Source organism: Acomys minous, assembly GCF_964271855.1.
Source record: "Acomys minous genome assembly, chromosome: 13".
In the NCBI taxonomy this organism is placed as follows: domain Eukaryota; kingdom Metazoa; phylum Chordata; class Mammalia; order Rodentia; family Muridae; genus Acomys; species Acomys minous.
The window spans coordinates 57,137,089-57,163,824 of record NC_140495.1 but is presented as its reverse complement, the minus strand read 5'-3'; the positions used below and the strand labels follow the sequence as shown (position 1 = coordinate 57,163,824).

The following is a 26,736-nucleotide window of genomic DNA, read 5'->3' as shown; positions in this document are numbered from 1 at the left end:
CCCGCGGCTGGCCGGGTCATCTGGAGGGTGTGCGCATGCGTAACGGAAGTGTGTGTGTCCGTGACGTAAATACGGGGCGCCGCAAGCGCGGGCTACGTAGCTGTAAGGGGAAGTAGCCCCAGCGGCGGCTGGGCTCGGATACCCGGCGAAGGTGGCGGTCGTCCTAGGCCCGGGGAGAGGGCGCACGGGCCTTCAGGTGGGGCCTGCTCTGTGTGCGCGGGGTGGCATTCGTGCCCACGGCCGTTTCCACGGACAGCTCGTGGTGGCGTCTTCGCGGCCGGCAGCCCGAGCCCTGGGCCCGCCGTGGAGCTGCTGGGTAAAGCTAAAGACGCTTGTTTACGTTGGACTCGCAGAAACAGAACCGTTTTTTTTTTTTATTATTCTATTTTTTAAAATTCTAAGCAGGTCTGGAATTTTTCCCGAGGGACACACATCCTGAACCCTTGTCATTGCTTGTTCACGACTCAAATGTCACTAGGCATTCTGTATTTTTAGTTGACGGCGGACCGGCCGGCTTAGGGCAATGGAGCGGGCGGGGCAGAGCGAGCTGTGTGTTGGTGCTTGTGGGAGAGGAGGCTGGGCGGCCAGAGGGCCGGCGAGCAGCGCTCTTTCAGCTTAGGAATTGTTGGGCTGGACCGTCCGCGCTGTTATTCCTCCTGCTCAGCTATTGTGGGAGTAAAACCACCAGTGATTGGAATTTGCCTCGTTTTTATGTCACATTATGAATAGCCAGTACCTTGCTGGCCATCGCTGATGGACCTGTACGAATCAGCTGTGTATGTTTCCTTTTCAGTAACCTTGCTTTTAGCTTAAACGAAGTGTTTTGTGTGTGTGTGTGTAAATAATCTTGGCCATTAAATCCAGGAAAATTTGAGCCAGCGTTCCAGTCATTGCCAGTTCACAACCCTGTGCTGCTTTTTCCTCGTCCTCCACATCAGTAGTCGGCTAATAGAGCTGTCACAGGCTTGATTGAGTTGAATGTTGGGAAGCCAGGGACTGGAGATGAATGGTTTCAGATGGTGCAGTTAACACTCGGCCAGCCCTCAAATCAGCTCCATTGCTCTGGCCCGTAATGCTTCCTGAAGGCTGCAGGAGAAAATGTCACAGCACTGAAGTGAAGTGCATTTGTAGCCAAACAATTTTGGTTTTGGGTTTTTTGGTGTTTTTTGTTTGTTTTGTTTTGTTTTTGGGTTTTTTTGCTTTTGTTTGTTTTTTCTTGATACAGGGTTTCTTGGTGTAGCCTTGGCTGTCCTGGACTCACTTTGTAGTCCAGGCTGGCTTCGAACTCACAGGGATCTGCCTGCCTCTGCCTCCCGAGTGCTGGGATTACAGGCACAAGGCACCATGTCCAGTTGCCGAACAGCCCTTAAGACAACCTCTAAGAGAAATTTTTTATTCCATCTAGGAAGATGCTTCCGAGTACTGCAGTGAGTGCCTCAGTGCACGGGAATGGAGTCTTGAGTTCCAGGGACGCTGCAAGACACACGGCCGGGGCAAAACGTTACAAGTACCTCAGGAGGCTTTTCCGGTTTCGGCAGATGGACTTTGAGTTTGCTGCATGGCAGATGCTCTACCTGTTCACCTCCCCACAGAGGGTTTATAGAAACTTTCACTACCGGAAGCAAACAAAGGATCAGTGGGCCAGAGATGACCCTGCTTTCTTGGTCCTGTTAAGTATCTGGCTCTGTGGTAAGTGTGTGGTAGTTTGCAAGCAGTATGGTTAAAAAACAAATTGGGTATTTCTGAGGAAACTGTATTGGGAATATCTTTTGTGTTACTGTATAATGGATCAGAATTTGAGGGTATTTGAAGCTGTGGGGGTTTGGTTTTTTTCTAAAACCTTAAGATGCTGGCAGGAAGAAAGCAGTGTTCTTTTAGTTCAAGCTGTAGCCCCAGACCAGAGTAAACTACTATACTGGGGTATTTAAAAGTGGGTCAGGATTTAGTCCACAGCAGCTTTCTCCTGTGTGAGAGAGCTTCTAGATATGTAGGGGAAGCTGGTCTGTGTCACTGACCCCTCCCCCCTTTTTTAAACTAATAATGAACCAATACCACAATGTATGCAAAGAAATGTTAGGATGGAAAATTAAATTTCTTAATGAGGCAAATCTGTGGGGCTGGAAGGCTGTTGAGTTTGTTTGTTGGCAGGGGAGGAGCAGGGTTGGTAGAATCAGGGATAGAACAAGGGATTTAGACATAGCAGGCACATGTTCTACCCCAGAGCTATAACCCAGCTTTCAGAGTGAGGGTTCTGTGAGTAATGTTTCTCCAGAACATCAAGAAAGAGTCCAAGCCAGGCGGTGGTGGTGGTGCACGCCGTTAATCCTAGCACTCTGGAGGTAGAGTTAGGCAGATTGCTGTGAGTTCGAGGCCAGCCTGGTCTACAAAGCGACTCCAGGACAGCCAAGGCTACACAGAGAGACCCTGTCTCGAAAAACCAAAAAAAGGAAAAAAAGAAAAAAGAAAAGAAAGAAAGAAAGAAAAGAGTCCTAGTCAGCTATAGGGCATTGAAATGTGTGGGTGCTTCTTACATTTAACTTGATTTAAAAATAGTTGGGTGCTTCCTGCACAGGTGTTCTGAACTAGCCCATTGAATCCTGTTCCTTTACCTACACTCAAAGGTGGCATTTATTTTGACATGAATTGTATATAACGCCTTGAGGGTTTTAGTCATTGTCTGTGTACCACCTCTACACTGTGTGCAGCTGAGTGGGACTATGTCTTATACCCTAGAGCCTAGCAGTGAGCCTTGTCACTCTTTGTTTCAGTGTCCACCATAGGATTTGGCTTTGTGCTGGACATGGGATTTTTTGAGACAATAAAGCTGCTCCTGTGGGTTGTATTCATAGATTGTGTAGGCGTTGGCCTTCTGATATCAACTTTAATGTGGTAAGTACCATAATGAGGGTTTTTACATACTGTTGGGCTTCTGTTTACTTTAGAGGTACAGCAGATAATGGAAACTGAAGCCCAGAGAAAGTAGCTGAAGTTATCTGACGGACTGTAGCCTCCTGTGTCAGCACTAGACCAGAGAACACTTCAGTGGGTGCTCACTGTCACGGCAGCAGATCCCAGAGTGGTTACACTTGATTTTTCATGGCATTATGTCCGATTCTGCTTGTGTCTGGTTAGCTTAGTTGTCTGTATCTGTGACTGGATACAATTTTCCAGGTACACAATTGTTTTGGCAGTGTTTAGATACATTTAGATCTAGGGGGTTATCCTTTGGAGTTTTACTTTTGACTCTTTGACACTAAGTCAGGTGTGTTTGAAAAGGGTGTTGCCTTTAGGTAGCTCAGTCCTGCTGAGGAGAAAGCACACCCAGAGGTCTTCAAGGCCTGCAGCCTACTCCCGTCTGGGGTTGAGTGAGCAACAGTTGGCAAGTAGACTAGAGACCTGCTGTTGAGCTTCTCACTTCTCTCACAGAGAATGTGCCTTTGGCTTCCTGGGCAAAGGGCGGTGTATGTAACAAGCTGCCTACATGGAGGGTGAAGACTGAGGAGGAAGCAGACAGGTCCACATGCTAACAGTCATTCCTGTAGTTTCCTTTATAAAGTAGAGTTTGTTGTTTCATCAGATGGTTTTAGGAGTAGCGAGACGATCGCCCTTGGTACCTAGATGAATGTTTAGTATATGGTAGCTATTACTATTTTAAACTCAATGCCAAGGCTGTAACCTCTGATGAGACCAGCCCTTTGATTTTCTTTGTAACGTTTGACTGTTAAAGTACAGTTTTGTGGGTACTGGATAGTTAACATATGCTATTATGTAACATTTATCTAAATTTCTAATGCCTGGCACAAGATTAATACTGCTAATAGAAATCAAATGCTTGTTGTCAAGCAACTTATGGGAAAAATATGTAAAGCCTCCAAGAACAGTTTGTTGCAAGTGTCTGCCATGAGTGAAGTGGTCTGGATGGCCACCCAGCAAGTCCTAGAGGTGATTACCATTGGCTTTGTTTCTCCTGTAGTTTGATCAAGTAGGACATAGCTTGCTGTGCTGTTTATGAGAACACAGGCATCACAAACTTGTGAGGAGCTGGAAGTAGAAATGACATCCCAGTAAAAAAAAATCCCCGAAGTGCCATAGGAACCCGCACAAGGCCGTGTTTTGGGGAGTTCTGAGACGCTTGATTCCTATTCCAGAACGTGCAGCAGCATGCTGGGTCTGAGGACAGGTGACACTCAATGGCTACAAAGAATTGAGACTTAGAATATGGCCTTGGAGTTCAGGAAAAAGGAGGAGGGGAGGGCTTTCACGGTCATGTCTGCAGGTGTGGGTTGGAGGCTAGGAGGAGGCTAAGAACAAAGGCAAGTCAGATTCATGTTGAAAAAAATCTTTAACATGGCAGTGAAGGAGAAGTGCGCACCATCAAGTGCGAGGGGAGGGAGGGGCTGCCCAGTGGTGTGGGGGTCACAGGATGAGGGGAGGATCCAGAGCTCCTGAGGTGGCAGCATGTGGTGGCAGGAAGTTTGGGCTTAGGTGACTGTGTGGTAAGTGCTGGTGCAGCATTCTGTGGTGGCCATGTGGAGTCTGGGAGCTGGCGATGCCTCCTGCAGAAGGTAAACAAAGGCTGAAGGAAGACTAGAAACCCACGGACAGCAGCCTGGCCTGAGACGTGGCCGTCATGGAGGTGGGAGAGGTGGGCTAGTTGCCTTGGAGTTCTCTAGGAAAGAATGTCGCATTTAAGGGATGTGAGGAGGTAAAGCAGGAGGCCAGTGACTACATGAAGAACTTCCGGGGCATGAACTACAGGCTACGCACAATCCCTTTATTACTACTCGGTCTTAAATTTTACAATTCATGAACACTGTGTACAGTGTAATTAGTTTTCATCTCAAGCACTTACAGCTTATTGGTGGTGGGAACCTTCAGAGTCCTAGCTAGCTCTTACAGAACGTCTAGTGCCCCTGTGCTGTGAGCATTACCACATGTGCTGGGTTTGATAACCACAGTCCACCCTCCTTCACCCAGTTAGCCTCTGCTGACCATCACTCATTTCCTGTTCCTCTAGGTCAAGTTGTTTTACTCTTTCATATATGCCACATGTGGGTCCTGGCTTGTTTCACTAGGTCTGTAAAATCGAATTAGTGGCATGGGCTTAGCAGGTGAACGCATGTGCCCAGTTTAGCCCCCAGGACTCGCATGTGGACCAGCTCCACAAGGCTGGCCTCGGACTTCCTGCTTTGGCACCTACACCTGTACATAAATGTGGTAATAAAAAATCATTTAAAATTCAGTGACGTAAAGGACATGAACTTCCACAGGTGTAAGTCGTAGAGCAGTGATGGACACACGTGTGCACACTCTGGTGAACACCAGCCAGTCCTTCCCTTGTCTCCGCCGCCTCCTCTCTCCTTTTCATGGTCAGGGCAGCTGACACAGTGGGGCTGTTTGGGATGTTATGTTTTGGTGATGCCATTTAGGCTTTGAATGTCATTCTGTATAGCCTTGGACCTTTCAGCTGTAGGCTGTGTACGGTCAGCCCGTGATGCAGCACGCTTGCCATGCTGACTTACCAACCCCAAGTCTTGCCCTCTCCTCCATTCTCAGAACCACTCTTGGTGCCGCTCGGGTTGGCGCACAGCACCTCTATCTTCCTGCTTGTTCGGGACAGGGCTGTTGTCTGTGACTTTCTGGCCTTGTGCCAGATCTCTTAATCCTGCTGCTTCACCATCAACTAGTGTTGCACACCTCATCACCACCTCTACTGCTGCTTATCTCTAGTGACAAGCCATTGTCACCTCCTCTGCACAGGGTGCCACCAGAGACGCTCTCAGAACTTTTCAGACATTTCTTGCATCTTGATGGTGTTTTTTTTGTTTGTTTGTTTTTTAAAGCATGAGTAAAAGATTGAAGTCACAAAGTAGCCACAGGCACCCTACGAGCTGGCCCTGCATTTCCTTTCTGACTCACTTCCTGCCCCTCCAGGAACACACAGCCCTTCAGCTATGCCAGGCACCATCAGGGCCTTGGGTCTTTACCTAGATGTTGGGCTTTGAAGTCTCATCTCAGGGTTAAGTTTCCACTCTCAGCATCATTAGTGCCAGGTCAGGCTTCTCTCACGAGAAGGCAAGCAGAGGCCTCGGCCTGTCTCATTGGTTGCTGCACCGAGAAGGCGGCTGACACTGAGAACTAGGACGCCATGCAGGAAGTTTCCATTTTGTTCTTCAGGTTCATCTCAAACAAGTATCTAGTGAAGCGCCCGAGCAGAGACTGTGACGTGGAGTGGGGCTACGCCTTCGATGTGCATCTGAACGCCTTCTACCCGCTCCTGGTCATTTTGCATTTTATCCAGCTCTTCTTCATCAACCGTAAGTATCTGCTTCTCAGATGCTCTCAAAGCTGTTACGTGCGAGGGACTCACTGTATGCTTTCTTTTCTGGCAGATGTTATCCTTACAGATACATTTATTGGATATTTAGTTGGAAATACCTTATGGTTGATTGCTGTTGGCTATTATATCTATGTAACCTTCCTGGGATACAGTGGTAAGTTTTGGTGGCTTGAGAAGAGAACAGGGAAGGGTTGGAGGCATTAACAGTGGATTCACGGTGCATTGCCAGTCAGTCTCAGGTGTTTATATGGTTCACTTTGTATGATCTTCATAATTACACCAGTGTACTTACTTTCAGCTTGCTCACTGTCCAAACGTAGAGTGGCACAGGGACTGTATAACGCTTGGTGTAACTCGAGGAGCCATGCTCCTCACTGTTTCCAAAGTTACAGGCAGAAGTCCCTGACTGTTTCCTTGGATTTACCAAAGGGCAGAGAGGAAAAGGCATGGGCCTATGGCTGCAGGTTTCAGTTGTAAACATTATAGGATGATCTGAGACCATGCCATGTTTGCAAACTAACTGCTAAATCTTCTGGATTATGTTTCCTAATATGAATAAATAGAGGTTTAGGCTGTTCATTTAAGAGATGGTCTCAGACTTGCTGTGTGCAAGGTCCTGTTCAACACCCCGAAGTCCCCATTGCTAAAGTGCAGAGACCTTGAGATTGAGCTCACAGAACCATCCAGAGAACTTTGAGCTCTTCTTTGCTGCTTTGGATGACATGACTGTCTTTCCCCCCATGACCAGTTTCCTGGGGTCACTTAACCTTCCTTTTGTCTTGCTTGGGATATTAGGGTTTTTCCCAGTGAATTTTCTCATCTCTTGAAAGTAGTATGACCCATGGCAGCGAGGCACTGGTTCCTAGGGGACGTTCAGATGCTCTGCCTCACAGCTGTTGGTTTAGCAGTGTCTTCTAGGAACTGCCTGTGTGAGAAATGCTGAGGGCACTACACAGTAAGCAGCAGTACGGTGGGGCTACAGTATAGCCCCTAAGGTTCATCATACCTCAAACACTGGAAACGTCACATGGCTAAAGCTGACCTTGTGCCATCAGTCTGTGTATGAAAATACCGTGAGATCCATTACCTTGCATGCTAACAGAGATGGCTCTGTGTGTCTGGCTAGCTGCTCATCCCGCTGCTCCGTGTCCCACCAGCCCTAAATGAGATGTAGCTACAGATCTGTAAGGTCCCACGTGCCCCTTTCTTTGGCCTGGCGTGTTGAAGAAAAAGCCTTCTTTCAGCATGTGTACCTGTCAGTCATGACCTTGTTTCTTTTCCAGCACTGCCATTTTTGAGAAACACAGTGATCCTGCTCTATCCGTTTGCGCCTCTGGTTGTGCTATATGGGCTGTCACTGGCGCTGGGATGGAACTTTACCCACACGCTGTGTTCCTTCTACAAGTACAGAGTGAAATGACAGTAACCGCATCCTGGCTAAACTGTCTGGTGTGGGGAAGGGACAAGTTCTTGTAAATCTGTAAATATCTTAAAGATGTAAAGTTTACAAATTTGAGGCGATATTAACACTATTGTCTAGACCATTCCTTAAAACTAATTAAATGTACATTTCTAATAAATATTTTTAAACTAAAGCGTGTAATTGTTTGTTTTCATCTGACACTATATATAAAATACCAAGGGTACAGTAGGGAGTGGATAGCACACACCGTCTTGTACAGTCTGTCCCATTTTTAAAGAACATTTACACAGACTCACCTTCAAAAGCCTTTTCAGGTCATTACTGTGCAAAGCACAGTCCCTGGCGCCTCTCCCCTGAGAAGTGCCTGTGTGTATCTGCAGCTGTGAATGCCTGCAGTGATGGCCACTGTGTACCAGGATGGCACTGTCCCTTTTAAGGATTGAAGAGGAACCAGTAACTATCTGAAAAACAGATTGAGTTAACACCATAGTAATAGTGCTACAAAAATTCTGTGCACACATTCAATTTGCGCCATTTTTATTAGAAGGAGTCTTCATTCAGCATGGCTTTTCAAGCATCTTTATTTCAAATACACATGGACAGTTGTAGCACAGAGACAGTGATGAAGGCACAGTCAACAGGACATTATTCGGTTTCAATTATAGCAGCAAACTTGAAAATAAATAATCAGCCTTTATAAATCCAACAGGTACCTCAAATTTTACTGCAGCTATTACCTGTTTAACCCATGAAGACATTGTGAGCCAAGTATGTACAGAGGAAAAGGAAACCTGGTACAGCCTAGCAAAGCTGCTCGTTTGGCTGCTCCGAGAAACACCCCCAGTGCAGAGTTGGCCTTTCTGTACTAGTGCCCACCTGAGCTGTCACTCCCCTGCGAGAACCATGTGAGGCGTAGTGGACTCTGTCCACACTGAGAAGAGTCTGCTGGCTGCACCTGACAGGACTGTCCCAGCAGCCCTCTTGTAAAGCTCATAATGCTCTTCAAGTGCTTTTACACCTAGCTGGGGCATTTCCAGGAGAATGGGATGCTAAGGAAGCTAAAGGACCCTCCCCCCCTTTCATTTTTGGGGCCAAGTGCCAATTACTAGTTCAACTGGACTAGGAGCAGCTGTAGGAAGTGGCCTCCTTAGGATGCACAAGTATTTCCCCACAACAAACCAGCAAGGTCAGAGCAGCTGGAGTAATGCTGTGCACATTCACGCTCCTCCCAGCCTGGATCCTTCCCTTCCCTTCCCAGGGTTATTGTCTGATGCTGTCCCTCAGGGGCACATGCTACCCGCAGTGTGCCCTGCTGCCTGTCCTCGCATTTGATTTTTTAGGTAGTGCGAAAATTGGAGAAGGAAGCATTTCAGAAACAACGTTCCACTTAGCTAGGGATGGTATAGGGCATGGGTAACAGAACCCTTGGTTTGGTTTGGTTTTCTCTCTTTGTAAGAGATTGGTCATCTTTTTAGCACTTTATGTTCACATGCATTAAATTGAGCATATTAATGAGCATAGCATGTATCTGTTAAGAGTAATCATTTAAATCCTCAAAACTGTCAGAGTTTAAAGTTTACAAGCTATAAGCATTGCCACATAGCTCGGGAATGCCCTTTCTAGAAAAGTACTGAGCTGAGACTTCAGGTCCCTTACCTTATGAAGAGGACAGCGCACAAGGCTGTGTGACCTGACAGCGTTTAACCTCTAAAGCCTTACGGCAGTTTGGTTAAAAATGAACAATAAGCACAAATGAGTGAACCAAGATAAAAATAAACCTCATTGACAACAGCTTGGAAGCAGAGGTATTGGGGAAACATCTAAATACAAAACCTTGGTTGGTTGCGCTGTAAGCTGGCTATTGAGCTAGATACTCAACTAATGACTAAAACAAAACAAAACAATAACAACTTTACACCTGTCACAGCCTAAGCTCTAGCAGGTTATGTCCAGCCTGTGGCCCAGGATAGCGATAGCAATGAATGGCACAATACAAAGACTGTAAACTTACTTAGAGCTTTTTAATGTTTTTGTTTTTATAACTGGACCATGTGGTTTCTCAAACATGAACCCTGCAGGTGACAGAGCCATGCTGCACTGCTGCAAGGTTGGACACACTTGCAAGTCAACATAAAGGCAGGAATTTTTCTTCTCTTCAGTCTGATCTAAAGTACCATTGTTCCTTCTTTCAAGTACTTCTGGCAGCCCCTTAAGTCAGTATAGTTTAACCTCATCTAGGAGAACAGGATGCTCACACCTACACTCTCATCCTGGCAGCTCTTTTACAGAACAAAAATAATTCAAGTCTGACTTGTAGTGGAGCCAGTCTGGCCCAGAGCATCCTAGCAGAGACCCAGGAATATGGCTTGCTGGCAATGAGTCTATTCTTATGCTGAGAGGCAGCACTGGGAGGAGAGAAAGTTCAAGGCCAGCCTGGGATGCAAGGTGAGACCCAGTCTTAACCTACTGCAGGCAATCAGAAAGATTTCTCAGGACTGACTGAAATTCTTTCTGTTGATTGTTCAAACCACCACAAATTGGCCTCTTTCAGCATCGCCCATTTGTTAACCTCACTGTGGCACACTGGAAGTGTGGGCAGGCTTCCCTGTGCTGTCTGGGTAGGGCGCCCTTACAGAGCTGCAGGGAAGGTGTTTACCAGGCTGGTCGTTCATCTGAAGATGTCCATTTCCAAGCCTGGGCAAGTGTGGGGGTGAAGCTGTCCTGTGGCAAAGGGACTGCATCTCCCACCCACGTGGCTGGTATCAGAGCCTCCACTCCTTAAGGAAGGCCACTGCAGTCTTTCCACATTGGCCAGCAGCGTTCTTCAGAGTTCTGCTGCCCCTGTCTCACTTCTGCCAGCCTGACATGGCTCACAAGACTGGGTCACCCACACATACTCTCCTTTTTGTTAAGTAACAAGACACGATCGCAGATCACGGTCACAGTTCTCGCTACACTCCAAAGGGGTGGGTATCATACAAGGTCATGAGAGGGTCAGTCTTAGAAGCCTACGCACCACAAATACACAGCACTAACTGGAACAACCTTTCTGACCGTACTCTTTCCACATGGCCAGACCCTTCCTGGAAGGACAGCACTGCTGAGAATTCTAGTTCTCATGACAACGGAAGACTAAGATGAACTCTAGCCTCCAACTTTCCCGACAGCTTTTGAAATAAGTACACCTAATATTTTACATGTAACCAGTGACTTCAAAAGCCACAGAGAGCAGCTTTGTTCCAACACACCATAATGGATGCATACTCATGCCTAGCCTAAATGCGAAAATCATTTGTATTCACTTTCTCATGCTTCTCAACCAAACATACTTATTGAGGACACTGTTGCAATGCATGCTGGGAAGAATGGTGACCATAAACATAAAGCCAGGCAGTCTTGGCCTTCTTACCAAAACACACATACCCTCACCTGCACTATGATAAAGCCATAGGTCTGCTTTCAACCACAGCACGGCATCCATTGCTCCTCCTTTCTAGAATGTTCATTCATATTTACACTCTAGACACCATACTGACCAGCAGAACCTCCTACTATGATGTCAATGCCCTATACTTCCGGGACCAGTAATGGTGGCTGCTGGGCACATGTGGCCACTGAGCACCTGGAAGACTGCAAACGGGAGCCCAGGCCTCAGCTTTCCACTTCCACAGATGTAATCTGTGGCTTCTGTAGAGGCCGGCACTGCTTGAGTCTGGTTCATCTGAAATGTCCACCAGATGCCAACCACGACCTATTTTATATAGTTAGGACTGCATGTGGCACTTTCTCATTCACTATCTGGGTGAGAGGGTGTTGGCGGCCCCAAGGTTTAATGTGTACCCCTGCAGTTCTAAGCACGCTGGCTTCACCTCCTCCCATCTTCACCCTCACCAACCTCTAGGGCTCCCAGGAAAACGTCTTGCTTTGGGGCAAGCACATTTGCTTCTGATTGTCTGGTGCTGTGCTGGGCAGGAAGGAGGGAGCAACTAACACTGAGGGGTCAGATGAGCACCTGCTGGGGTGGAAGACAGGAGAGAGCTGGCCTCCAGAGCCTGCAGTGTGTCGGAGAACACACACCACAACTGATGAAAACTAGACACCGAGAGTGCGTGTCCGTGCATACCAAGGCGAACAGCTAGGAGAGAAATGTGAGCAATCTGGCTAGTTAATCGACACATCCAGATGCCAGGAGAGCCTGCCAAGGCCCAGGCATGTTCTAGGCACAGGGACCAAACTCACTCAGGAAAAGGAGGGATTCCTTGAGTGAAGGAAAAGACTTGGCTAAACAAGTCGCTCAGAGCAAGAAGGGTGAGAGGATGTACACAAAGGCCCCTTGCAAGGGCCATTCAAACGGTAGCAGGTGTTGCAATGTCCCCCCCCCGCCCCCGCCCCCGCCCCCGGTAGGTTTTCAAAGCATGGCCTTCCTGAAGTCACAGCCACTGAGAAACCAGAGACCTAAGGGGCCCTGCACCCATCTGCATGATGGTTTCACTACCTGGTACCCTGCTGCCTAATTTCGTGTGTGAAGACGCTGCTTAAATTTTATAATGAAAAGCTATTTCTTTTTTCAAAGGAGTTTGCTTAGGAAATCAGAGAAGAAAATTAAAAGTTGAAGGAAATGAGAGGGAAATTTACAAAACATCAAGAAAAACCTCAGCTGGGTTTTGACATAAAGCACAATAGTGTTATTCTACATTTTCCAAGTCATGCAAAAATGGCTGTTTAGTGCTATGCGTTCCAGATACCGGGCAACTAAGAAAGCTCCAGGCTGGCGGCCACCAGCTAGGACCTCCCATGTCCCCTGGCCCCACCACTCTGTTGGACATCTGCAGTCCCTGGAAAGCCAGACAAGACTGGCACCTGCTGCTTTCTAACCCTAAGAGTAAAGCACTTCGCCAACTAGTACTAGGTAGGCCTGCAAGGTGAGGTGGCATAAGCATTCTGTGGCCACAACATTTACCTCCAAGTTCATGACAGAGCAGAGCAAATCATTCTGTGGAAACATACAAGTGCTACAAGTATCTCTCACCAGAGCCCCAGAGTACAGGTTTAGTTGTAAAATTATACCCATTATGACTCACACAACGGCATCACCTAGAAAACACTGTCAGAACTCCAAAACCTAACACGGGTATAAAAGGACCAGTGAGAAAAAAGAAACAATGTGCCTAACTACTGATTAAAGACAGATTAAAAAGGAAAGGAGTCTCCTCAGCCACACAGAGGAAACCTGAAGGACTCTGTGTGGAGACTCAGGCAGGGGCCTCCCACCTGGATGCTGAAGATCACACTGGTTTTCTGTGGCTACACACCATACACAGTACAGTAAAATAACCCTCAAGAGGACATTGGTCGTTTAAAATCTTGGCTTTAGGAATGACAAATGCCTCTGAAAATATTTTCTTCAGATTGCTGTGATTATAAAAGTACTTCAAGTTAAGAAACCCATCAGAACCAATCTGGAATGGCAGTGCACTGGAAAAAATGGTGTTGGTCAATAATGTCTGCATTTCCAAATAAAAATATAGAAAGAACTTAAAAAAGCCAGGGAACTGCTTCTTCAAAAAAAGGTTTTGATCCAAAACTTTACTGCACAAAAATATGTACTTCTTAAGTGTTTCTAATAAATTAAGTCCATAACATCTTTATGTATATTTATATATTTATATTTATATATATAATATCCCTGATCGTCTATAAAAGAGGGTCTATAATAGTAAAATAAATGAACTTCAAAAGTACCCCCTTCACAAAATGTATTTAACGTTAGTTTTCTCAAATTGTAAGGAATGTAACAATATGTACAACTTTTGTGTATTAGTATAATACCAAAATAGTCCCAGTCACGCAAACAGGCTGTCAGAATTGTAAAATGCTTGTGTCAAGTTCACATTGGAGGACAGCCTAGTGTCAACTGAATGCAGTTCTCCATGGGAGGAGTCCCTGTGTGCGTGGAAACAACGATCATCTACAGCAGGCGTCAGGAGAGGTAGTGTTCAAAGTCCAGACAGAAGAGGACGGCTAACTATCTTTAATCGAGAGTCATAGGAAAGGATGCATTGGTTTCTCAGCAGATCAATTGGTGGCTTTTTTAATATGAATCTGAAATACAAAATAATGAAAGATCTGATAAAGCAGTGAATCTGCAACTCCCAGAAGTCTTCATTTGCAAAGTCGAAAGGCAATAAAAACGCAAACCAGCTAGGTGGCTCGCTGACCGAATACACGCTTACCTCATTAAGAATGGCCCAAACGGCAGAGTTCTGAATAACAGAGAGTCGAAAGGCTGAGATGGGGTTTAGAGCAGGGTCCACCATTCCCTCTGCGACACCGGACTCAAATTTTCCTTCAAAACAGAAAGGGTTTTTTTGCTGTTAAAGAATTGTTGAAGACTCTGACGTGACCATAACGTGCTAGCTACCAAAGGCTAAGTATTTCCAGTCGACAGACAGGAAATGCATGGCTCTCCTTCAGTCTGTTTTCACTCAGTTGTCTAAGTTCATAAAGTGATGTGCAGGTCAAGACCTTAGCAGAACCTGTCTAAAACAGGGGTTCGCTTCGCCCACTGTGAAAGCACAAAGCATATGGGGTTCACTTTGCCCACTGTAAACCCACGAGGCATGGTGGGGTTCACCTCACCCACTGTAAACCCACGAGGCATGGTGAAGATGCATTTGCTTTTACATCAACAGTTTATGACCTCCAGGACGGCAGCAAGGCCACACTCCACTCAAACCTGATCAAATGCATCTGTAACACAGGCGGTCGGAGACCTCTAATGTTAGCAGTCATAAAGACTTCACTGCTTCAGACCTCGGGCCCGGCCTCGGCAGGGGCTCTGTCCATGTGTAGCTTTCCAAGGCTCCATTGAGAAGAAATTTAGATGTGTTGCCTGCTCTATACAACTCCCATATACAACGCCGATAAAAATGAGAAGTGAATTCACTTGACAGGTTATTGTTATCCAAAATATATAGAGAAAACAAAACATCAAAAACAAAAACAAAAAAAACAAAAAACAAAAAATCCCAAATCACCAAAAATCAAATAATCCAATTATTGGTAAGTAAGTTGAAGGAAGGAAGTACAATAGATACATAGAAAGATATTCAATTCAATATTCCTTAGCCACCAGGACAACATAAATCAAACCTACACCAAGGGCCTGAGCGGTGGCTCGGTTGTTAAGAGCACTTCTTGTTCTTGAGTTTCTGGGTTCTGTTCCCAGCACCCACAGGGTAGGTCACAGCCATGCATGAGCCCAGCACCCACAGGGTAGGTCACAGCCATGCATGAGCCCAGCACCCACAGGGTAGGTCACAGCCATGCATGAGCCCAGCACCCACAGGGTAGGTCACAGCCATGCATGAGCCCAGCACCCACAGGGTAGGTCACAGCCATGCATGATCCCAGCCCCAGGGGATCTGACGCCCTCTTCTGACTTCATGGGCACCAAGTACACACGTGGTGCATATACATACATGAAAGCAAACACTCATACAAAAGAGACATATGAAAGGAGGCAAACTTTTAAAAGAAAAAACTTTGCACAACACTGAGAGTCTATCTCACCCTCGTCAAAATGGCTATCACCAAGAAAATGATCAGTTCTGGGCTGGATGCTGGGGAGAAGAGAGCCCTCTACACTGGCGGGGAACCTGGACCGGTGTGATATAGTGAACGCTGCTGTCGGGCCAGTGAGGTGACACGGACATGAGGGCACTTCCCACTCAGCCTGATAAACAGAGGTCAAGCCCGGGAGCTCACTTGTGCAAGGTTTCACTCTGGTGCATGTGCATGTGCACAAATAAATACAAATATAGGAGATTAAAGACAAGAGATGCATTGTTTTCTACAGTGAATACACACTAAAGAAAAAAAAAAAGCAGGAAAGGTCTGCTATAGGAAGAAGCAAGCTTTCCACAGATGGCAATGTGTCCCCTGTCCGTCTTTTCTTGCTGTAAAAATAATGTTCTTCTTAAAATAAAACACAGAGAGAGAGAGGGGGGGGGGGGAGGAAGAGGGAGAGAAGAAGAAGAAGGAGGAGGAGGAGGAAGAGGAGGAGAAGGAGGAGGAGGAGAAATAGAAATTTCTGGAGCAAAGTTCTCTAAGCCAGTGGTTAGGAGGCAACTTTTCAATGAAAGGCATTCTTTGTAGGCCACAAGGACAATCGAGGAAGGTAGACCAAAAAAAAAAAAAAAAGCCTCATTTTTATGGATAAACCTCAATATTCATTAATGTGTGTTCTGTGTTCTGGAACAAGACCACATACGTGCTGGGGAGATTAATGCAATTCCTTATTCTTGGACAACATTCCACTTAAATAAGAGTTTCCAGCTGGGTGTGGTGGTACATACCTATAATCCCAGCACTTGTGAGGCAGAGACAGGCAGATCTCTGTGAGTTCGAGGCCAGCCTGGTCTACACAGTGAGTCCAGGACAGCCAAGGCTACACAGAGAAACCCTATCTCAGAAAAAAAGTTTTCATTGTCATTGGAACTCTCTGCAAATGGCTGTCATCATCAATAGCGTCAACAGTAGTGTTTCATGCCTGTAACACCTACTGCCATAGTTCCGTCTCAGCTGCGGACCTTCTTCAAATAACAGGTTTTTTCTTTTCTCGTTTTTTTTTTTTTCTTTCTTTCCTTTCTTTTTCTCCTACAGAACTCAGCCCAATAGGTAACTATGAAATGATGGAGAGGAAATGCCAAAGAGAGGCTGCTAACCACAAACAAGGTCGTACCTTCAGGGGCATTCAGGTAAAACTTAAGAGCCAAGCTGAGCATGCCAAGGGCATTCCTGTCCGTCATGTTAATTTCTTTGGAATAGGCTCCATAACCCTAAACTGAGCATGCTCCAAGAGTACCCCTAAAATGTGCATGCTGAGGAAGGCCTTATCCAAGCCAGACTTTATGCCAGCTCAGTAAATAAAACCCAGCACTTCCTTTATTACAAGAGAGCACCACGCTGGGGGTTGGTGGCACACACCTCAGCACTCGGGAGGCAGAGTCTGGTGGAGCTCGGGTTTGAAGCCAGCCTGGTCTACAGAGTGAGTTTCAGGACAGCCAGGGCTATATAGAGAACCCCTGTCTTGAAAAAACAAAAAAGGGGCGGGGGCAGAATCTGTCTCCATTCTCTTGTCTCAGCTTTGTACTCACCAAGATGTGACCCCCACTGCATTTGGTCACAATTAAAACCCCAGACTAGGGGACCAGAAGGGACTTCACAGGTCCTGTGGAGATGACCCCCCCACCCCCTGCAAACTGGCCAGCAGTTCTTCCCCAAGGTTCTCAGTTCTCTACCGAAGGCTCTTTCTTCTGCTTCCTTAGAACTTTAACCCACTGAAATAAACCTACTATTTCTTTTCTAGCCCAAGCCATGCTGCCCAAGGCTTTTGCACAGAAGTAGAAACTCAGTTTGACAAAATTCAGTCCTGGCGCCCCTCCTACAGGCTGTTCAGGACCCATCTCTTTCCCTGGCTTCCCCATGAAATGCCTAGCTGAATCCTGATCCCATGTACCACCCCCAAGACCCTCCATCTCCCCAGGCGCCAGCCAGCAAGCACCACAACACCGAGGGCACGGCAGGGAGAGAGGGCCTGAGCCCTAGGCAGACTGGCATGAGGAAGCCGGATGAGGACGCAAAAATAGTAAAGACCACCCAGGAAGAGAAGGACGGAAAGAGGCAGCAAGGGAGACACAGGTGACAGAGAGAGCCAGCAAGACAGGGACCATACCCCGAGATCTGAAACTCTGTCAAGATCAGGAGCCCCGTCAGGTCAAGGGCATGCAGGGGACAGCTGGAGCACGCTGTGACTGTCACAGTCTAGCGGCTTAATGCTGGACAGGAACTTGAAACGACTTTGGGACTCAGTCCAGGAAGCGAGGGGCAGGCTGCTGAGAAGGCATTACCTATTCTGAAATAGCCGTCTTCTAATCGTTTGTCTTTGGTTTCTTTGCTGATTTCCAAACTGTCGCTCTAAAATAGAATAAAAGCAAGAACTGTGTAAGTTATTATGCCTGTTTAAGACAACTTTGTATAGAAAGTTGCACTTGTGGAACGGCTGTGAAGAAAAATAGCTTCTCAGTGGAGAATTCTGAAAAGCTGTCAGTAGAGTTACTTCAACATGCTCTCAATGGTCAGAAAATGAAAAGACTGTCTGTTAACAATTCCCTAGCATTCCCTAGAGCAGTGAATTCACTTTGTACAGTTCTTATCAGGCACTCAGATGTCCACCTGACGCTGTGGGACTCAAAATACACACAGTAACATGTGGCAAAAGGTGAACTCGTTTCCTAAAACTGTTTTCCAGTAGATTGTGAAATGAAGACTATAGATAAAACAAATGGGTAAATTAATATCAGGTATTCAATATTTTAAAAATGTATTACCACCAAGCATTAAAGTCCAACACCTCATAAGACTTTTTGTTTGTCTATTTAGAACAACCTCTAAGCACTGTGACAATTGTCAACCTGATATAACTACAGATCACCTGGGAGGAGAGCCTGTGAACATATCTATAGGAAGTTATCTTAATCAATTGACTTGCAAAGAGCCAGCCCACTGGGGCAGAAACATTCCCTAGGCTAGGGGTCCTGAGCCACATAAGAGTGTAAAAAACTGAGCTGAGTACAAGCAAACATGCATGAGATCATGCATGCATTCATTTCTCTCTGCTGGACTGTGGATTTGATGTAACTTGATATTTAATGTTCCTGCCTTGATTTCACGCAACGATGGCCTACAGTCTGGATTTGTAAGCCAAAATAAGCCCTGTTCTCTCCCCTAAACTGCTCTGTGTCCGGGCATTTTACCACAGCAACAGGAATGGAAGGAGAACATCAGCCGCAGCACAGCCATACCTTAAGAGGCAGGACATCCACAGTGGTGTTGAGCAGGATGTCCCCTGGGTGTTCTTGATTGCCGCTGTGGAACAAATAACTGAAAACACACGCCAAAGAATGAAAACCAGAGTCAGACCAGAGTGTAGAAGACTTGGGAACACATCCTCTCCCCAGAGTGAGCTCTTGGAAGGCTTTCTGAAGGCACAGGCTGGCCGAACCAGAACTGCAACCACCCAGCTGACTCCAATGTGCAGTAGTGGGGAAACTTAACCGTCAGGGACGAGGCACCAGGCTGTGTGGCGTTCCTGTCGGAAGCCAGAGTGCTTGCTGCTTGATACTCAACAGAGACAGAAGTGACAACAGGCTGACCCAGTTGCCACATTTCCCACAACAATCACAAATGTAGTGCCTTCATCACAGTGCAGGATCTGTGTCACAAAGTTTTCAGGAAGACAGCCATGGGTCATGCTGAGCTCAAAGCCGAGCTTCAGGGCTTTGAGTCTGACACAGTGGGAGAGCACTTCTCTAGCATATGCAAAGTCCTGAGGTCGTCCCCAGACAGGACACATAAAGTACGCCTCACAATAGCTGGGCTGGTCTACATAGTGAGTTCCAGGTGAGGCAGGACTACACAGTAAGATCCTGCCTCAACAAACAAACAAAACAAAAAAAATCAGAATAACCCTGTTGGTTTAGTCACATCAACTGGCTAAAAGTTTAGGCTTAGGAGTCAGAGGAGACCACGGCTCACACGCTGGCTCCCTTGAGTGAGAGGCCCCTTTGCAGGCCCAGCTACCTCTGTAGCACGACTGTCTGCTACCGCATGTACCTTTCCCGCCTGCCACACACCAGCCAAAGTTCACAAGAGCAGGCAAAAGGCACCCTGCACATGGAAAAGTCCTTAACCAATGTTTTGTTTTTATTATTATTACAAGTGATAACTTGCTTCCAGTGGGTACTTGTGGAAAAACCTCTCCCATGGCAGAAATTTGATTTTTAAACTAGGCAGAAGAGGTTTTCCTAGCATTTTCAGATGAGAAATACTATTTGCGTTGTTTTAAGGATATTATGTTTTATTTTTAAGTGTGTGTGTGTGTGTGTGTGTACACAGAGGCCAAAGGGCATCATCGCCCTCCCATCCCCCGAGCGGGAATTAAGGACAGATGTAGGCCGTGTGATAAGGGCTGAGAACTGTGTCTTCTACCCACTGGGTCACCTCTCCAGCCCAGCTGCCATTCTGGGGAGAGGACCTTGCTGTTGGCCACGCCGACACTGAACAGCTGGTCTCCAGCAATCCTCTCAGGTAGCTGGGGCCTGAGGTGCATGCCACCGGCTCCACAGAGAAGGGAACCATCACCCGGGAGCACTGGCTCACAGAAGCTGTCCATTCCTCTACCTCAGCTATGTATATCAAAGTGACAGAAGCCACAGTGACGATGAGGGTGGTGGCTGCTGAGGTAACCCAATTCAGAGATGTGGACCAGGTGATCACTTACAGGGGCAGGCCCAAAGCCACCCAACAGCATCACAGTAGAGCGTAACCACAGGGTGCGGGGTCATCCTTAAAATGCTATGGCAGAGCCGGGCGTGGTGGCGCATGCCTGTAATCCCAGCACTCGGGAGGCAGAGGCAGGTGGATCGATGTGAGTTTGAGGCCAGCCTGGTCTACAAAGTGAGTCCAGGACAGCCAAGGCTACACCGAGAAACCCTGTCTCAAAAAACAACACAACAACAACAACAACAACAACAACAACAACAACAACAAAAAAGCTATGGCAGAGTACCATGGGGCAAATGTGGACTGTGCCCCATGGCCAAGTACTCACAATCCCCAGGACAGGGAGCTGACACAGGCAGTGTTGGTCTGTGCTAGCATTTTTCTACTCTACATGCTTTTTTTTTTTTTTTAAAGATTTATTTATTTATTTACTATGTATTCTGCCTGCATGTACATCTGCACTCCAGAAGAGGGCACCAGATCTTACTATAGATGGTTGTGAGTCACCATGTGGTTGCTGGGAATTGAACTCAGAACCTTTGGAAGAACAGCCAGTGCTCTTGCCCTCTGAGCCATCTCTCCAGCCCCTCTACATACCTTTAAGGTTCTATATATTTAACACACATGTTATACAGAGGAGTCAGTGGGTTTGAAGGCAGGGCAATATAAAAATGACCTAAGCTAAAGAGAAAATAAACTACAAACTAAACCGAACCCAAGGACTGGAGAGGGGTGCGTGCATGCCACACCCGTATGTGTGTGCTGTAACAGGGGACCAGAGGGCCCTGCTATTGGGGTCTGGGAAGGAGAGAGGAAGAGGGTGGAGTGCAGAACTTCCAGGGAATGGAACGTCAAGGATGTGACGCTTCAACAGTAAAGGAAACTAAAAGTATAGCTTTAAAATCTCCAAAAGAAATCTTTAAGAGCAGATCTCTCAACTGCACTGGAGATTCCTAGAGCGCAGATTAAAAAGGTCAAAACAGACTGCACATCATCTCCACCCTAGAACAGAAGAAACTCTTCCCAACTCATCTGACCAAACCACTTGATTACAAACAAAATAAAGTGCAAAAGGTGAAAACTGCACACTAGCATGTCCTAGGGATATGCCCACAAAATTACAAAATGCTAGCATACAGATCTGACCATATATAGAATGCTTACACACCAGTAGTACAGAGTGCAGCCTAGAGCATTGTGACTGCTCTGAGTGCCAACATGAGCCATAATTCTAACCAGCTAAAGAAAACACACCACCACAGCAACTGTCCGAGAAAGTACATCTGACAAAAGACAACTGGGGCTTCCAAGATGGCTCAGTTGGTAAAAATCTTGTTATGTAAAGCACAGGACCTGAGTACAAGCCCTGAACCCACGCTAAAAATGTCAGCCTAGTCAAACCAATGAAGTTTGGGAAAACGTGAAAGATCCTCCCCGCTCCCCCTGTGCACCCACGCTAAAAATGTCAGCCTAGTCAAACTAGTGAGGTCTAGGAAAGTGAAAGATTCTCCCCCCAAAAAACAAAACAAAACAGGCAGAGACTGAGCAAGAAAACACCTGAGGTTCATCTCTGGCCTCCACTTATATGTGTACCCACAAAATAAAAATAATAGTAAGTCACACCCAAATTCCAGCTCAGCTGATGGGGTCTGTGTCAGCGTCATAGCAGGATGCAAGAACAGCGCACACAGTCAGCGGACATCCCTAGATGTGCCTCAGGACATGAGCGCCAGTACAGTAAGTGTGCCACTGACACTTTCGTAAAAGAGGGTAGAATATTATGTTTAAAAACACACACACACACACAGAAGAAAATAGTCCTAAATTTTATAAAATGGGTGTTGGTTCCACAAAACCTGAAAGGGTTGAAAACTCCCATGGGATGTTAAAAATGCCCTGCACCATGAACCTCTACCATTTTAACCAGTTGCTGGGCTGATGATGTGCTCTCTCTGTGTGTCTAATCCAAGAGAGAGACACATAAACTAGCTGAGATTTCAAGAAGACATTTAAATGAAAGTAACGGGTGGGGGGTGGGGGGGGAGAGGGAAGGGGGAAATTAAAGATTAACCCTAAGTCCATTAATACAGAATCTACCAAACATGAAGTCAGCAAGATGACTCAGCAGATAAAGACACCTGCTGCCAAGCCCGAGGACCCCAGTTCAAAGCCCAGCCGCCACAAGGCGGAAGGAAAGAACCAACCCACACGTGCTCTTCTCTGGCCTCCGCACATAAAGATAACATTTTTACAAAATAATGTATTCAGAACATTAAAATAGAGCATACGCCTGAAGACACGAGAGTTTTTTTATGCTTGGCCGTATGAAATTACTTCATAGCCCAAACTGTTGTGACTTGCTATCTCCTCAACCGATGGTGTACAAAGCACATTTTATCATGAACTACGCTACAAGCAGAGGGACTGGATTCTAGCACAAAATGTAATCCCATGGCCACTGACCTTTCTACATTGACCGGTTTGTCGAATTTAAACAAGATGTAGTCCCCAGCTGTGGGCGTGATGGCCCAGAAGAAGTCTTCGCCCATGTAGGTCTTCTCTAGCGTGTGGCCTTGGTACACCTTCAGGGAGGTGGACACCTCCGCGGGCGGGTTCACGTGGATCTTCAGAACCAATGGTTTCATGTAATCTTTATCCTGGGAGGACAGACATGCGCTGTTATGTAGCACACGGCTTGACTGCGCGCTAGGTAGCAACCTGTACGGCTAGGAAACACTCCGTTAAATCACCCACCGTGAGTTTCTGAATTTTCCCCGACAGTGATGAGTGCAGGCCCACGTGCTGGAAGAGGGACGGGCGGAAGCGGATTCGTAGATTTGCCTTCTGTCTGTCACAATGTTTCTAGACATTTGAAAGAATCTGATTTTATTACTCAATAAGGTACTCAATAAGTCAGGCAAAGGGTCCTGTGAGTTGGCATATGGCAACACTGCTATTTAGGTGTAATGGGGTCTGATACTATCCCAAAAGAACTGGGGGGGGGGGGGGGAAAGGGGGCAACTGACAAAACAGGAAGAAAATGCACTTCCGAAAGCTGGGTCTGATTACAGCCAATAGTAACAGCACTACAAAGCCTCAGGGCCCCACCAGAGAGTCTCAGCCATACAGGGGAGCCTGTAATCCCAGCACTCTGGAGGCAGGGGCAGGTGGATCTAGGCGAGTTCAAGGCCAGCCTGATCTAAAAAGAGAGTTCTAAAACAGTGAAGGCTACACAGAGAAACACTATCTGGAAACCAAAACCAAAACCTTTAAAAAATGCATCATATATGCATGCACACACATTGTCATGACTGGAGATTGAACCAAGGACCTTCATGCATGCTGTTTAAAGCACTCTACCACTATCTCTCTCTCACACACACACACACACACACACACACACACGCACACACGCACACACACACACACACACACACCCCTTTCTAACAGAACTTCGGACTGGCCTCAGAATGAAGCCAGGCCTGTGAGGAGCAGCGGAGACAGCTTCCCTGCCACGGCCTTATTTACCTCCTTACCAAGATCTGCGTCACTCAAAGTTACTGTCACAAACAAAGCACAGGGAAGCAGTCTCCAGGCCAGTCACCATGGCATAAGCCTGTGATCCCGGGACTCAGGCAGCTGAGGCAGGAGGATCTTCAAGTCTAGGCCAGCCTGGAGCTACACAGGGAGACCCTGTCTGAAAACAAAAGGAAGCGTCCCCCAGGCCCGTGGAGAACCGACTTACGGCATCCTTTTCAGGGTTGCAGACCTTCACCCAGAGAATGTGGTCCAGGAGCCAGTCAATGGGCTTCTCCTTATAGAACATGAGGACGAACTCCACCACCAGGGTGAGGTCTGGCGACTGAAACATTTTTCCTGAAAAGACATTGCCAGTCAACAGCTGTCTCAGAGAATCCATCTTTGAGATGCCTGCAGAAGGGATCTCTGTGAGCTAAACATGTTGAGGCTTCACAAAGGCGAACACACAAACTGCTTAAAGGATTCAGAAGGCAAGTCAAATCCCTCCCCCGCCCCCACATGGCAGTAAGACTGCTCCCGTAAATAAAGGAATTTGAGAGATATATGTTTCGCAAAAACAGTGTGTGGGGCTGGGAATATATGCATGAATGTATGTATGTATGTATGTATGTACATACGTACGTATTTATGTAGCTCAGTGGTATGGCACTTGCCTAGCATGTGGGTGGCCCTAAATTCAAGCAAGGGAAGGAAGGGAGGGAGGGGAGAGAGGGAGGGGAGGGAGGGAGGGAGCAGGGACCTAAATCAATATATACAAAAGAAGGAGGAAGATCAGGTGCGGGAGCAGCAGCAGGAGGTGGGGGAAAGGGGGAAGAGGCTTACTAATTTTGTTTTCACTGAAACTTTCCTCATTTTTTATTCTGAATATTTGAGTTAAATAAGAAACAAGGCCTGAGACTAAGCCTATAGTATTTGGGGTTTGGGTGGAACCCGAGGTCTCACACAGGCTAGGCAAGAGATCTACCACTAAGCTACATGCTCTCCTTGCATTTTTTAGTCAGGGTCTCACTGCACTGAGCAGCCTGGCCTTGGACTTGAGCTCCTTCCGTCTCAGCGTCTCAAAGGCAGGCATCCAAGCATCCCAGATGTGCAGCGCCACACCTGGCTTAAGGGGCTATTTAACCCTGTAAGTTTCCTCCACTCATTCAGCTTCAATTATGTTCTTGTTCACTGACTGTTTTAGAGACACTGGTCCTGCAAAGGCTTTCAATAAGAGCCCTAAACAGTTCATGAAAGAAACAAATGAACCAAAAAGAATCACTACAGCTGCATGCTACAGCCCCACTAAGAACCCCACCAGTGCCATGCTTCTGGGACCAGGCCCAGTGTTGTAAGCACAAAGGAACGGGAGGTGTCAGAGAAGAAATCAGACATATTCCCAGGACCGTGACAGCCACCAATGTGGCTCTCTAGAGGACACGGGACACTTCAGAAGTCAGAGTCATTTGCATGAGTCTAATTTTGTCAACAACAATTTCCCTGGGAAAAGGTAACTTTGTTGGGCAAATAAAAAAAGAAAAAGAAAAAGAAACTAGTTTAAGATTCTGAGACTTTGCTGTTTTATAAAGTAGATAAATCACATTTCTTACCAATGAAGCCAAGCTGGGAAAACTCCAGAATCATCCATTCTTCAGAAGAAAGTTGAAGTGCAAAATTTTTTATGGTATTAAAATAGTTTTGTTTGACAATAATATCATCTTCAAGCTAGAAAAGAAAATTGGACAATCACTTAAATAAATCAAAAAAGAGGTGGGGGAAAAAGAGGTTAAAGAGGAAAAATCTAAGCATATACTCACGAAAATCAAGAAAACTGTGGCTAAAACCAATTAAAATATAAAAATGGATGTTGTCAAAACAAAGGATATATTCTGTGGGTTAAATACCTAGGTCAGAGGTCAGAGGTCAGCAGCACTTCCCTCATCTACCTTCCACCTGGCTGAGAGGAACAACATGGAAACTGGGTATGTGTCCATTGACACCTTCTGTATGTACTCTGATTCAGACTCCTATGTAAAATTCTGTCTCTGTCTCCCGCCCCCCCTCTCTACACACACACACACACACACACACACACACACACACACACACACCACACACACACACACACACACACACACACTGAAGACAGAACGCAGGGCCCAGCCCAAGCTGGGTAAGGGCTCCACCACTGAGCTACAACCCTAGAAATGCCCTTTATATTTTAAAATGTGTACTTACTATTTGTATGTGTACATATGTCTCTGCATGAGTTTAAGTGCATCACATGTGTACAGCAGCCTGTGGAAGTGAGAAGGGACACTGGCTCCCCTGGAAGTGGAGCGACCGTGAGGGGTGTGATATAGTGAGGAGCACAAGATGGGACCAAAAGCACCTGCAGTGTCCCCGATCTTCACCCTTCAAGGCCCTTGCACTAGAGCCACCACCTTTTTTTTTTTTTTTTTACAAAGTATGAAAGGAACTTTATTCAAAGCTAACTGATAGCATTGGTCAGCAATGCACTGTCAAGAATGACAGTGGCCACAAGAGCGAAGATACTCAAGGGCCCCAGTTACAGCCTCCAGCTGCCTTTATGGGGTACGAGAAAAGGAGGGGTCTGATTGCTACAGGGGAGCAGCAAGGGCAGCTCTGTTTTCAGCGACAGATTAAGGCGTACAGCCATGTCTCTACTCCACACGTCCTGACCCATACTGTGTCTAATTGTAATCATGTGCATGCCCAATTATGTGTAGACATAAGCGGGTACATAGAGGAGTCTCCCTAAAAATTTACTTAGGGACACAGTTTTGCATTACTGTATATGCACTCTCAAACAGCTGAGGCCAGACTGGCCTTTCCATTGAGAGTATGAATGAACAGAATCTGTTGAAGGGGAGAAGAAACTCACTTCATTGTTGCTGGGGAGCGGGGGTAAACAGCTCAAAGCAGGTCGGGACCCTATGTCACTAACACGTATCTGGGTACCACGTTAGGAAAGGAGTTAGTCTGTGTGCAAGTACGTGCAGGTAAGAGCCTCAGGCTGTCCAGTGCACTGCTATAAAAGAGGAGTGTGTGCACAGCCCAAACCAAGTGGCGTCCCAGGCCAATGTGC

The 26,736-nt window shown here is 46.6% G+C and overlaps 2 protein-coding genes across 6 annotated transcripts in view; one reads left to right on the top strand and one right to left on the bottom strand.

Annotated features, from left to right (window-relative positions):
- The first annotated feature begins 48 nt into the window (after positions 1 to 48).
- On the top strand, positions 49 to 7,935 carry UNC50 (unc-50 inner nuclear membrane RNA binding protein). 2 transcript variants are annotated; one of them, XM_084754622.1, is made up of 6 exons: positions 49 to 196; positions 1,406 to 1,689; positions 2,769 to 2,889; positions 6,178 to 6,317; positions 6,393 to 6,494; positions 7,624 to 7,935. In XM_084754622.1, the coding sequence occupies exons 2-6, from the start codon at positions 1,410 to 1,412 to the stop codon at positions 7,758 to 7,760; spliced, it is 780 nt and encodes a 259-aa protein (XP_084610748.1). In that variant the 5' UTR covers positions 49 to 196; positions 1,406 to 1,409; the 3' UTR covers positions 7,761 to 7,935. The 2 variants fall into 2 exon arrangements, with proteins under 2 accessions (XP_084610748.1, XP_084610749.1); XM_084754623.1 differs by lacking the exon at positions 49 to 196 and adding an exon at positions 212 to 316.
- Positions 7,936 to 8,326: 391 nt separating this feature from the next.
- The window catches only part of MGAT4A (alpha-1,3-mannosyl-glycoprotein 4-beta-N-acetylglucosaminyltransferase A), a 101,183-nt gene continuing 82,773 nt past the window's right edge, over positions 8,327 to 26,736 (bottom strand). For 3 of the 4 annotated variants that reach the window (XM_084754618.1, XM_084754619.1, XM_084754620.1), the window contains exons 9-16: positions 25,238 to 25,352; positions 23,854 to 23,984; positions 22,863 to 22,970; positions 22,572 to 22,765; positions 18,629 to 18,707; positions 17,675 to 17,741; positions 13,997 to 14,109; positions 8,327 to 13,865 (exon numbers count right to left, since the gene is read on the bottom strand). In XM_084754618.1, the coding sequence (XP_084610744.1) occupies positions 13,839 to 13,865; positions 13,997 to 14,109; positions 17,675 to 17,741; positions 18,629 to 18,707; positions 22,572 to 22,765; positions 22,863 to 22,970; positions 23,854 to 23,984; positions 25,238 to 25,352 (834 nt within the window). In that variant the 3' untranslated portion in view covers positions 8,327 to 13,838. Of the gene's footprint in view, positions 13,866 to 13,996; positions 14,110 to 17,674; positions 17,742 to 18,628; positions 18,708 to 22,571; positions 22,766 to 22,862; positions 22,971 to 23,853; positions 23,985 to 25,237; positions 25,353 to 26,736 lie in introns of those variants that run through there. The other variant, XM_084754621.1, reaches the window with a different exon arrangement.

Excerpts from the sequence above, each read along its gene's own strand:
- UNC50 (XM_084754622.1), top strand. The coding sequence starts at position 1,410 with ATGCTTCCGAGTACTGCAGTGAGTGCCTCAGTGCACGGGAATGGAGTC. Across the intron at positions 2,890-6,177 it reads CTGATATCAACTTTAATGTG|GTTCATCTCAAACAAGTATC; the intron begins GTAAGTACCATA and ends TTTGTTCTTCAG. Across the intron at positions 6,495-7,623 it reads AACCTTCCTGGGATACAGTG|CACTGCCATTTTTGAGAAAC; the intron begins GTAAGTTTTGGT and ends TTTCTTTTCCAG.